Below are 13,616 nucleotides of genomic sequence, written 5' to 3' on the forward strand. Positions count from 1 at the left end.
ATTCCAATTTAAAAAAAAGAGAGGTAACTCTCCTCACTAAAAAATTATCAACTAATCGATAATAAAAATAAATAAATAATAGAATCCCAATTCTATCCTTTAAGTTGGTAGTATTACTTAATGACTTTCTCTCTCTTCTGAATTTGAAATTCAAACGCCTTTTTCTTTATAATTTCCCATTTCATCGTATTTTTTAACTTCAATATTTTTTTTCAAAAAGAAACAAATTTTGATTATTTTTATATCAGTTTTTTCAAAGACAGATAGGGAGAAGAAGAAGGGCAACAATTAATTCAAATCAAAATCAAATCCACAGCGAGCGCTTTCGAAAACGGTCCCTTTCTTCAAAACGGCTATATTTCTCTCTCTCTCTCTACAATTCAAACTTCAAACTCTTTCTCACGAAAACCCATTTTCATTCTCTGAGAGAAAATAAACTCATTCCTCTTCCAACAGCGACGACGGAAAATCTAAACACGAGACAATTCATAGATCCCTTCTGTTGTTCAGGTCAGTTATATTCTCGCTCGCTCTTCACATTCTGATGAAATGCACCAAGTCAAATTCGTAATTCGAAATTGAAACCCCTTTCTAAATCTAGATGCGTGGAAATTCAGTTTGTGTCGTTGACTGATCTGTTTCTTGCTTCTTGAACCTGCACGAGTTTATGATTCGTTTCTCGCTGTTTTGAAATTTGAATTGCATAGCTGCTTCCACTTTCTGCTAGCTGAGATCGATGTGGCGCTTATCTGAGTCGGATTAGTACGATATATTTTTGTGCTCTTCTTTCCTTTTCAAATTTGAGTTCTGATTGAATTCCGGGGTCGCTTAAGTTTTTTGTTTCCCAGTAGTGTTTAGTTGTTTCTATTTTTCAAATTTGAGAATGGATTGAGAAAATAATGTGCTACTTCAGCACTGGTAGATATTTCACTCATATAGTGTTTCTCTTGAGTTCTTTTGCCGAGTCCTTGAGATAAAGGTGTGGATTTTAGGTTTTTGAGGTTCTTGGACTATATTTCTATATTAGTAATTCACGGTTCAGCAACGAAGAATTGTTTGATGGTTTCACTCACAAATATAGTGGAGTCATAACATGATGGGGACGGCTGCGTTTTTCGCATTGCCGCTTTAGCTTCGAAATTTGCTTTTGGACGTAAACCAAAATTAAAAATCTTTCTGTCACGAGTGTTTTTTTTTCTATAAATATCTAGTTAATTTAGACAGAGTTGTTTTGCCATTGATCTTTCTGAATTTTAATGGGAATGTGTCTGCCAGATACAAGTGTCCAAAATGTCCAAACCTCAAAATGATCCCCTTCTGCAATCGGAAACAACTTGTGGAACACTTCTCTATGAGCTTCAGGTACGTATTAAATTTTGATGCGATCGTCCTTCTAATTATCCCTTTCCTCGCATCTCCAGCAGTTGGGTTGGAGAATATTCTGTAAGGTTGTGAAAATTTGTCATTGTTTGCCTCATCTCTCTTTTTAGATAATATGGGACGAAGTTGGGGAGTCTGAAACTGACAGAGATAGAATGTTGTTTGAGCTTGAACAAGAGTGCCTAGAAGTATACAGAAGGAAGGTAGATCTGGCAAATCGATCTAGGGCTCAATTAAGGCAGGCTATCGCTGATTGTGAGGCAGAACTTGCCGCTATTTGTTCATCAATGGGAGAGAGACCAGTGCATATTCGTCAGGTTAGATACTTTAAGAATTGCTATAATTTATTTGCTGTTGGTTTTAATACTCGATTTGTATTAAAAAAAACTGCACCCCTAAGTGGATGACCACCCTATAGCTTACAAGCTTGATTTTTTTTTTTGTCAAGATAATTTGTTTTACAGTTAGACTGCTAATTCGTTTGTACATTATCTCTTTCGTTTTTCTAGACTGATCAAAATGTTGGTAGCCTCAAGGAAGAGCATGCAAGAATTCTTCCGCAGTTGGAGGAGATGCAAAAAAGGAAATCTGAGCGTAGAAATCAATTCATAGAAGTCCAAGAGCAGATTCAGAGCATTTCAATTGAAATACATGGTCCTAGAGAGTATATTTCCGCTGTCATAGATGAAACTGATTTATCCGTGAGAAAACTTGAAGAATTGCATATGCAGTTACATGCACTTCAGATTGAGAAGGTCAATTATCTGCTTATACTTAAGTTATTTTGAACTGTTTCTTTGACTCAACTCATATCATCACCTTTTCATCCTTCCTTTTGGCTATGTGTAATCGTGCTCGTATCTTATACGCATGCAGAGTAGTCGCTTAAAGCAAGTCCAGGAGTACCTGTATACATTAAATTCTCTATGTTCAGTGCTTGGTTTGGACTTCAAGCAGACAATTAATGGAATTCATCCTAGTTTATTGGAATCAGAAGGATCTAAGAGTGTAAGTAATGACACCATTCAACAATTAGCGGTTGCTATAGAAGAACTGCGGGAGGTTAAATTGCAGAGAATGCAGAAGGTAAAGATTGAGTTAGAAATTAATTGCCAATTTTTATTTAGTATTTTATGAATTTTGTTGTTTTCCCCTCTGGTTATATTTGTAATAACTTAGGGTTTCGTAGCTCCAAGATCTTGCTACTTCAATGTTGGAGCTCTGGAACTTAATGGATACCCCTGTTGAAGAGCAACAGATGTTTCAAAATGTTACATGTAATATAGCCGCTTCAGAACATGAAGTAACTGAACCAAACACCTTGTCTGTGGAGTTCATCAATTTGGTGAGTTACAAGTAGCTTGAGGGTAATAGGATTATATTTCTTGATTTTTATGGTTCAAAATTCATGGAAAAGTAATAATGTCATCCAGGTTGAGGCGGAAGTAGCTAGGTTAGAAAAGTTGAAATCAAGCAAGATGAAAGAGCTTGTATTAAAAAAGAGAACAGAGCTGGAGGAGATTTGTCGAAAGACTCATTTGATTCCAGAAATAGATAATGCAGTGGAATATGCTGTTGAAGCCATAGAATCTGGTAACTTTCTACTTTCTACCAAGTTCACTGCAATTATTTTCTCTGCGAACTTAAAAGTATGCCTCTTCCTTTTTTATGCAGGTTCTGTGGACCCTGCTTGTGTGCTTGAACAAATTGAACTTCAGGTTGCCCAAGTCAAAGAAGAAGCTTTTAGCAGAAAAGAGATACTTGAAAGGGTTGAGAAATGGTTGGCAGCATGCGATGAAGAGTCTTGGCTTGAGGAGTACAACAGGGTTAGTAATTTGTAACGTGCTTCAACATTGCCAATTTTGACCCACTTTTTAACCATAGCTACATTTGAAAATTTAACTATGTATTTTGTTTTGTTTATCCTCCAGGATGATAATCGATACAATGCTGGGAGAGGTGCTCATCTTACTCTCAAGCGAGCTGAGAAAGCTCGTGCCTTGGTCAACAAAATTCCAGGTACACAATAATTACCATATTTGTCATGATTTTCTTATTTGTTATGTCATGGCTTAATTTATGCAACATCAAACTGAATCACGAACTAGCATAATATTATAGTGGATTACGTATTAAATTGTAGTGTTGTGGGTCAGACCAAAGTTTTCATGGAGCGTCATCAAAGGTGCCAATTTGGATGTGAAGTTCCATAAGCAATTATGGAGTAAATGAGCGCCAGTTTAGTTATTTGTTTGGTTTGATATTGTTTTCTTCAAGCTAAACTATATTGGTCTTTCAACTTCATTTCTCTGCCGTGCCATTTGATTCTGTTTGTTGGATGAAACTTCTTTTTCCTGCCTCTGTGTTTGTGTATAATTTCAAAATGGCCTCTCTTTTTTGCGTGTAGCAATGGTGGATGGTCTGACTTCCAGAACTATTGCATGGGAGAAGGAAAAAGGCATTGAATTCACATATGATGGTGTAAGTGCTCTGTTCAAGAAGCTAGTTCTTAGTAGTTATTTAGATGCATTGCGGGCGGTGAGGAGTGAATTAAATACTAGTTTCTTTTTAGTTGGTTGTTCAAGCAAATCTGCTTCAAAATGTCCTTCTGTTTTGTGGTTTCCAGATTCGTCTACTCTCTATGCTTGAAGAATACACTATATTACGCCAAGAGAAAGAGCAAGAACGCCGTAGGCAGCGGGTAATGTCTTCTAATTGCATTCCAGATAGATTTTCAACTCATAAAACCTTTAATATTTCCCCTAGCTCTCTGTGTTTTGAAACCCTGAGCAACATCTTTTTTTTTTACTTTGTATATCATTCGAGAAATAGATGTTTCATATAATTTAACAAAACTTGTTAAAATGCTATTTTTTTGTTTCAGGATTTGAAGAAACTACAGGGACAAATGATAGCGGAACAGGAGGCACTATATGGGTCAAAACCAAGCCCTTCCAAGCCCCAGAGTGTAAAAAAGGGGTCTAGGATGTCAACAGGAGGAGCAACTAGTAGGAGAGTCTCGCTTGGGGGAGCAATGCTTCAAACTCCAAAGCCTGATTCTAAAGCTACTCGTGCCATGAGAAAGACTGACAAAGGGCACCAAATTGAGCATTTAAGTTACCTGGATGATGGCATTTCAGGTTTATCAGCAGGTGCTTTCATTAATCTCAACTAAGAAACATAACTGGTATCAAACTTTTATTCAACTTGTCCCCAAAAGCCAGGCTCGATATTGTCGGCCCATTTATTCCTCTGTTTTAGTAGAAAAAAGCTCCATCGGATTCAGTACACTTAGTTGTTTACTTGTTTGATATTAAAAAATGGAAGTCTGAACACATCACAGCCGGTAGATTTTCCCTTGATTTATTGATTTATTCCTGTCTTATACGGCACTTCTCATTCCCTTTATGTTTTGTCTTTCATACTAAGTTGCACAAACATTCTACATGATGTATTACTATCTATATTTATTTGTAATTCATGAGCTTGTTTAGAACTAATTGTTTCTTTCCCTGTGTTTGAGCAGCTAGAAGAGGGCTGGATATTGCTGGCGTTCCTGTTAAAAAACACTCATTTGGTGCTGGGACTCAAATCATAGAATCTCCTCTGACACGACAACCTTTTTCTCCTATCTGTTCTAACAATGTAGCTTCAAAAGCTAATGTGGCAAATGCTACAGATGAACATAAACCGGGTGAGAAGTTGCAGAGAACACTGTCGCTTAACAATGTACCATTCACTACTCCCTCCAAGACAGCTACTACTTTGGTAGATGAAGAGAATAGAACTCCAAAGACAATGCCCATTCCTTTCCCAGCTACACCATCCACAGTATCAATTCCAATGAGTATGGCTATGACTCCAGTTCCTTCATCAATTATAAAGAATATAAACTTGAATCCAACTCTCACAAACACAGTAGTTCCTTATGGAAATGACTTGGTTCAAGAGATTGATTATTCCTTTGAGGAAAAAAGGCTCGCTTATATGATGTTAGCATGATTTTTTCTTAGGTGTTTTATTTTACTTCCTGTGATGGATTAATCACAAGTCAATTGTAATTGGCTTCCTGATTGTGGTGTACATTTGGAGAAGTGAAACAGACGTACACTGATTTGAGATTTTTTTTGCGGTCTAATTGTCATTTAGTTTTTTTCATTGCAAAGATTGTTTCATCTAAGAATGGCCTTGCCGTATTTTGAGTTCAACAAAAATATCTTAATGGAGATGGATTATTATTAACACTTTGATTCAATATATTTGATGATGAAATATAGCATTTACTTGCCTTATTGTAATTCTCTTGAGTGGGGAGCCTTGATTGACAAGGGGTGATATAGGTGTTTGGGAAGATGTGTCCCGTGCAAGTTAAATCGTATCATATCATTCTCTAGCTTTTTCTTTTTGTCTTGCCACTTTCTCGACTTGTATCGTCAAAATTATTTATTATTGACTTCAATCGATGCTGATTATAGTGCCATCGAACCTATTCATTTTTCATCGGCTCTTCATTTGTCGCCTTGAAAGCTATATAAAGTCATCATATTAGACAACTCCTTAAATTATTGAACATAAAATATGTGTGGACATAAATAAAATCGTATGGATTTTTTTGGTGATTTTCACACATAAAATTTGTAAATGAATTTAGGTAAAAATTCTCCAATAAAATATCATTTCAGTTCTCCAAAATAGTAAAACCTTCCACTTAATTTTGGTGTTCTTTTGCTTGCACATAAGTCAGTGATCAAATGTAAGTCAATATTTTATAATAATAATAATAAAGCTTAATTAAGTTTTAAGTTTCTCACAAATATGAATATTTTTAACTGAGTTTTTATTATAATTTTTTTGTCTATAAAATATTCAAAATATTTTTTAATCAGGTCATTATTATTTCTTTTTTAATTTAATGACATGATTACTGTAAGGGTGTGTTTAATTTTTCACTTTATAGGTTATTTCTCTAAAATAACATTATATAATCACGAGTTTGAACCAATATGAAGTTATATATTTGTATAGGAAAATTTATAATATTGAAATTTAATTAGATTTAATTAAATTTTAAGTTTTAAGTATTTTAAATTATTAATATTTATTTGTTGAGTACTTAAATGTTTTATATTTTCCATTGAATATATTTCATTTAAATTTTCTATTAAATATGTGACATGATTGGTGTATTATTGTGTCTACTTTATTTTATATTAAAAAATATATAACTTTTGTAGTTAATATAAAAAGATATTATGATTAATATAAAATAATACTAAACTTTACTAATTTCATTAAAAGTATGATAAAAATATTATACTCTTCTTTTATGTTTTCGTCTTATTATGTAATTGGTAAAAGATAATTCGACCATTACAAATATGACAACCTATATAGATACACAACTTACTAAACTGAAATTAAATAACAATTTTCAGTTCTGTAGGGTTAAATAGCCTATCGTTTTAACATAAATCAACTTTATTTTAAAGTTTTCTATATGAAGTTTTATTTTATTTTCTTTAATATAAAGTTTAATTTTAATTTCTTTAATATAAAGTTTTATTTTATTTTCTTTAAAACATAAGATCTAAAAAACTATTCGTTATTTCAAGGTCACTTAACATCACTTTCACAACAGTAAGACATTTAGTTTTTGTACATCTAACTTAAAAATATTTATAAAAGAGATTACATGACACGGTATATTATTAAAAAATGTGAGAGACAAAATTAAGATATTTTAAAATTGACATATTAATATCACCAAACGCGTAAATCAAATCATACATCATTCTAATTTAATTAATAATTTTTAGTTTGAGATTATTTACTTCGAAAACACATGTGATCTCTTAAATTAAATGCAAACTTGGGATTCTAAACATGAGTTTAGGGGATCGTAAAGCTGTCAAAACGGGTAACCCGGCCCGACCCACCACGGGTTGACCACTTAGTAAGTCAATCCAACCCGGCTCATTTATTAGTGAGCCAAAAGAATTCGAACTCGACCCAACCCACCACGGGTTGGTGGGTTAAACGGGTTGGCTCATTGGTTCACTTAAGTAACTTTTTTTTAACCTTCTTCTTCTCAGATTCTTATAACATGTTACTTTGATCGATCAAATTGAAACAGTAATAATTGAACCAATTGATATAAAAGAAAATGAAACAAAAAAAATATATTGTTATATATATTCTAAGCTATCAAGCGTAAAATTTTGTCAATTTAATTCAGTGAGACATACAAGAAACTACGTATAGACGTTAACAAAAATATATAGCACAAGATAAAATTGTCATGCTTGTAGATAGGTCTAAAAACAAGATAAAACAAATTATATATTCCCCGAGTTATCCAATCTATAATATTATTCATTTATTAAATTGGAGTCCTGAATGGATAAATCCACAATATTATGCTCTCTTGAAACATCTTCTTCTTTATCTCCATCTATAATATTATCCAATCTATAATCTTAGGGTTTTAATTACGAAGGGGAACTTTTGGAAAGACAGCAACGCGAAATGCTCTATCGCTAAGTAAAGGTTGTGCATTTTGAATAATTAATTTAATTAATTTGATTTCAATAAAAAAATAGGATTTGAATAATTAATTTAATTAATTTAATTTAATTAAAAAAATAGGTTGGTTGGTGAGCCAACCCGACCCACCACGGGTTCAACCCGTGTGAGCCGGGTTCTTAGTGAGCCGGGTCAAAATTGACTCGTATAAAAAAATTTGCATTTTTTTCCAACCCAACCCGGCTTAAACCCGTGGTGAGCCAGGTTGGCTCACGGGTTTCAACCCATTTTGACGGCACCATCGGGAAGTTAAAACTGTAATGGCACCAAACAACTTAATTCACAAATACATTAAGTTCGTACTTAAAAATAAACTTTTTTTAATTATTTTTTATACAAATAAAGACAATGACAAAATAATTATTACTTGTGTGCTTCCAAAGAGTCGTTTCTGTGAGACAAAATGACTTACATCGTGAAGATATAGAAAATTGTATTTTAAAAGTGATAGTAAATTAAAACAGTGAAACTCAAATATTTTAATAATAAATAGTTTTAATATAAATAATTTAATTATAAATAAATTTTATTATTTTAAAATACATTATCTTTTCATAAATAATTTTTTTAAAATTTTTTGACTTTTTTCTAGGAATTATTCTTCTCTGTTCATCTAATTGAAGGACTAAGATCGTATAAGAGATTATGACGACGAATTCTTTCAATTTAAACCAATTATTTTCTCCATTTGAGTAAATTAAGTTTCGACCTCGTTTTTCTGGTCCTTTCTTTCTTCTGTTGCATGTGGGGCTCGCTCATTTACATGTAATGTATGTGTCTTCTATAAAACTCTCTCTTGATCTATGGTATTAATGGTATACTTTGATCATGATTTTGTTGTTTGTAAGTACATACAGAGCTCCTTAAGTTGTGTGAGCGGTATAGGGTTTTCTAGAACGGTTGGTCTTCTAAAAGGTAAGGGAAGCTAGATATGTTTGTGTTGTAAGTTTGATGCTTGTATGCATGTTAAAATGATTTAGTTATAATTTCCATATTTATGATAGTGTTGGTTCATTTAAATGTGTGTAATTAGTTATTTGATGATGAATTTATGATGTGATTAATTTGGATGATATTGTTGTCATGAATTGTATGTTATAATGTTGTATTGATGTTTGGAATTGGTTACAAAGTTTACGGAGTAACGAGTTAAAAATCTAAGGGTTTTGTAGTTAAAATGGAGGTTTCGATAGGTAAGATTGTGAGATAGTGTTTGGATTATGAAATATGGTATTGCAGGTCTATTTATATGTTATTTAAGACTTATTGGTATCTTAAGTTAATGAAATATGATAAGAAAGAAGGAAGAGTCAATGTGATGATTTTAGGAAGGTTCTAGATCCATTTTGAGGAATTGAGATTTTGAAGGAATAAGCATAGGAAGAAACTGAGTTTTTGACGTAGGTTTTTAGTTATTTGAAACTTGTTTAGGTTGTTAATTAAGAGGAAATTGATGTAAACAAGGATTAGTAGTTAATATGTTGAGTTTTAAGTAAGTTTTATGTTCAAGTTAGGGGTTTGAATGATGAGATTCTAAATTAGGAGGTATGAAAAAGAAGAGATAATTTGGGGTTTGTTATTGAGTCATTTATGACTTATTTGTAACCTTAATCTATTGAAATTGATGTTAGAAAAAGTGTAAATGGATTTTGGTAACTCAAAGAAATGATTTTGGTAACTCGGTAGAAATAATCAAATAAATAATGTATTTTAATGGTTAAAAATAGATAATTATAAATATAAATTTAAATAAAAGTCATGAAAATTATATTAAAATAATATCAAAATTTGTAGAAAGGATTTGTAAAAATAATATTTAAAATAAGACGTGAATATATGTCATTCAAATAGTTATGTGGGCGTAACATTGTCTCATGCACAACGTTATTTAAAATTAAAATGAAAGTCATTTTTGCCATTCAAATAGAGTTTTACAATACATCTCTTCTTATTTCAGTTTTTATGCGTCAATGATTCGTTATTTTTTCTAGTAAATTTGTGTTTCCAAATAGTCTAAAATTATCGAAAACAAATGTGTGACAAACTCATCCATTTTCACAATTCTACTTTAATCTTGTGTTTGTTTCCGACGATGGAAACTATGAGAGTAATTAATTCGCTAAAAACTCGAAAATCATCAAAGAATTACACGAAAATAATATAAATTATTTTTGAAATCTTTCGTCGCACAAATTTGGAGACAAGGATTAACATTCAAAATAAAATAGGTATATATATATACTTATTTTGTTATATTTATCTATATATATTATTTTTATATAATTAGATTTTATTATATTTTTAAAATAATATAACAAATAGAATATAATATAAATTATTGCTAAAATAATAATATTAATAATAGATAATAGTAATATAAATAATAATAGTAATAAATTAATAATTATCCTAATAATAATATTTGAACTCGTATACTTTGTTTTGACTCGTGAGAGGAAACAAAAATTACGTGTTTAAGCCAATTAAATAACTTCACATATTTCATATGAATTATACATACTCATTGAGTGAGTGTATAGCTTGCTAAGCAATAATATTTAAGTGAAAGTCAAAGAAGAGCTTTCCACTCAAAGGACAATATAAAACTCTATTTGATATATTTGTGAAAATTGCTCCGATGAGTTTTATTCATTGAGTGAACACAATTATCATTTTGGTGAATTTTTAGGGATATTTCTCTCAATATTGACTCACTGGACAAATCATAGTGTCGCTCAACAAAAGTGATATTTTTTAAAATGAAAAGGTTATATTGGATTTTGGGAAAGATTAATGTGTAGAAAAGTTTTTCAATATGATAAATTATAGTTAATTGTTGACAAGAAATATATTTGGGATGAAGATGTGTAGATATAAATGTGATAATGACGTGCAATGAAATAACATAGACACATATTTAAGTAACTAGAGTCCATGAAGGTTCCTATGACGAAAACTTGAAAGATAGTCTTCCTTACATCAATGCAGATATTTTAAGGGATCGAGAGTGTCATGGTTTCCTAAAAATTTTGAAATTTGAAATTTATATATTAGAAATTTATAAAGTTAAAAAAAATAAAAATTATATATAATATATACTGGGAACTTATGAAAATTAAATTAGATATCTTTTTATTTTTTTATAAAACACAACATTTAAAGTTATTAAAATAAAACAAAATTAAATATTACAATGAATAGAAATATTTATTAAGATGTTTATTTTATTTTATTTTATTTCTTGTTGTGTTTTGAGTTTTTCACAGGTTATACTCGTATTTGACTCCCACATGTTTTCTTTTTGTCTAAAGAAAATATGAAGTTAGATACAAACTAACTATTGTTTCTTTCATTTATCGGATGCTATCTTTCATTATTGAAGAAAGGGAGGTATTTCTCTTATCTAACTTGATAGTAAAATATTAGTTTAATAATTAATATTGTTTTTTTTTATCTCATGAGTTTTTATATATTCATTTTTATTGATGTAGAAGAAAAAATAATGTATTATGTGTTTTTCATAATCAATTTTTAATTGTGGTTGAATTATCATAATTTTTTCTTATAATAGTTACATATTTTAATTTTTAATTAAATCATATAAATTATTTTTTAATATTAACATTTTTTTTAATTAAAATGATGAAGAATAAAATAATAGATTTAATTTTTTAAAAATAATAAAAGAGAAACTACCTGTGAAGATGAATTTATTGTCAATAATATGATTATTTAAATTGAAAAAGAAATAACTGAAAATTTTATTTTTGATTCAATATTGATCAATTGAATAATACGAAAGAAGGAAAGACATTATGATAGATATGTGTAATATCTTTTGTAGTTTCAATTATATTAAATTATGAATTAATATCTATTGTATTGGTGACAATAATTATATAGATAGATTTTGAATGTATTATTTTGACTCTTCTAAATTTATCGACCAAGATCTACTACTAACATGATATAATGAACTAACTCTTTTATAATTTCGAATAAAGTCGGAGTAATATATGTCAAAATCTATTATTTCGAATAAAGCCGGAGTAATATATGACAAAATCTATTAGAATTCTTATGAATGATGCAAATTTTATAAATGAATTTGTATAAATAATTGCTTGCAGTGAATGAATTGTTTGAAATTGATTGTTGTTTTTATTAATTATTTGAGCTATGTATAAGTTTATTTATTTTTAAATATACTAATTTATCTTTTGTGATTTTGTTTTTATTCAGTGTAATCACACATTTTTCACAAAAATAAAAAACACTATATGAGAGATTGAATAATCAGTTAGTCTTATAGTGGTGTAGACAGTGGAATAGCTTATCTATTTTTTTTTGTCGTAGATAATTCTCCATTATTTTGATTAAGAATTATATTTTGAAAAACTTTGTTATGTAAGTAAAAGAGAGATATTTATATAGTTATTTTTGCTTAATACCAATCATAAAAAATGTTTTAATTAATAGATTACTTCTACTGATCCGGAGTGTTATAAAATTAATTATAATTTTTTAAAATAAATTATATTTATGATGAAAATAAATTATTACAAAATTTAATGTTACTTTATGTTAAAATATTTATTTTAAATTATCACAATATTTGAAATTGAAACATCCCAAAATATAATATAAACTATATTATAGATCAATCGCAGATAGTAATATAGTAGACTAGTTATCCATGAGTTGTTAAAGTATTTTAACAGTATAATTATCCTAAAATAACCATAAATTAAAAACTTTAAGAAACCTTATACAGAAACAAACCATAAGAACCCACCGAACGGTCCTACACTAATATAAAAATAAGCACACGACCGGCGGTCTTACTCCAACGGAAATCATCCTCTCCTGCTAGCGCCTGCTCCAGAGAACCCTCGTCACCTTTTGCTCACACCCATAGGGTGATCATTGCAATGACAAAGACGACCGAACAGACAACATGACAAGACAGGAAATAAGGGTAAGCTAGTGTAATTTAATTAACCATGTGAACATGCAATTCAGACACACATATAATACAATCATACATATATAGAAACCATACAATCATGTTATAACCGACCACTTTTACTCTGACTGTCTGGACTGTATGAATTGTGTAGCTACGACGTTTTTGCACCTGGATGGTGTAGTAGTTGGGATGCCCTCAACAGCTGCCACCGGGGTTAGTCCGTTATACCTCGCCTAAGTTACACTTATGGACTAGGACCTCCTGTCATTCTCACACATGAGTTACTCCTCTTTACGTGAGAATGAATAATCACAGAATATCAGGATAAACGTCAGTTTAACAATAACCACATTCATACTTTACAATTCCATAACCATCCATGAGATATTCCTCCTTGTAATTCTCTTTCTTATCCACATATCATACCATACTTCAATACCAACATACTTCCTTATCCATAACACATTTAAGTCAAATCAAACCAAATAGTAAAACAACCACCACCCTTGAACACGACCGAACGTAAAAGATCAATATAACTTATGAACAAGACCGAACAGGAGAAACTCTCCCTACATACGAACATGACCGAACGGTCATTTAAAGAGTAAGACTCAAGCAAGAGTCGAACACATTAACTTATACCGAACACTTATGATTTAGAACGAACACTATTGGCTTAGAC

General features: G+C 30.5%; 1 protein-coding gene across 1 annotated transcript; it reads left to right on the forward strand.

Moving 5' to 3' along the window:
- The first annotated feature begins 321 nt into the window (after nucleotides 1-321).
- On the forward strand, nucleotides 322-5,622 carry LOC108324276 (65-kDa microtubule-associated protein 3). Its single transcript, XM_017557182.2, has 13 exons — nucleotides 322-510; nucleotides 1,276-1,362; nucleotides 1,491-1,697; nucleotides 1,890-2,135; nucleotides 2,257-2,466; nucleotides 2,570-2,725; nucleotides 2,814-2,973; nucleotides 3,055-3,206; nucleotides 3,312-3,399; nucleotides 3,788-3,861; nucleotides 4,007-4,081; nucleotides 4,265-4,532; nucleotides 4,907-5,622. The coding sequence occupies exons 2-13, from the start codon at nucleotides 1,291-1,293 to the stop codon at nucleotides 5,380-5,382; spliced, it is 2,184 nt and encodes a 727-aa protein (XP_017412671.1). The 5' UTR covers nucleotides 322-510; nucleotides 1,276-1,290; the 3' UTR covers nucleotides 5,383-5,622.
- The last annotated feature ends 7,994 nt before the right edge of the window (nucleotides 5,623-13,616 follow it).

The sequence above is a fragment of the Vigna angularis genome, chromosome 3 (assembly GCF_016808095.1).
Source record: "Vigna angularis cultivar LongXiaoDou No.4 chromosome 3, ASM1680809v1, whole genome shotgun sequence".
Taxonomy (NCBI): Eukaryota; Viridiplantae; Streptophyta; class Magnoliopsida; order Fabales; family Fabaceae; genus Vigna; species Vigna angularis.

Excerpts from the sequence above, each read along its gene's own strand:
- LOC108324276 (XM_017557182.2), top strand. The coding sequence starts at position 1,291 with ATGTCCAAACCTCAAAATGATCCCCTTCTGCAATCGGAAACAACTTGT. Across the intron at positions 1,363-1,490 it reads CACTTCTCTATGAGCTTCAG|ATAATATGGGACGAAGTTGG; the intron begins GTACGTATTAAA and ends CTCTCTTTTTAG. Across the intron at positions 2,974-3,054 it reads TGTTGAAGCCATAGAATCTG|GTTCTGTGGACCCTGCTTGT; the intron begins GTAACTTTCTAC and ends TTTTTTATGCAG.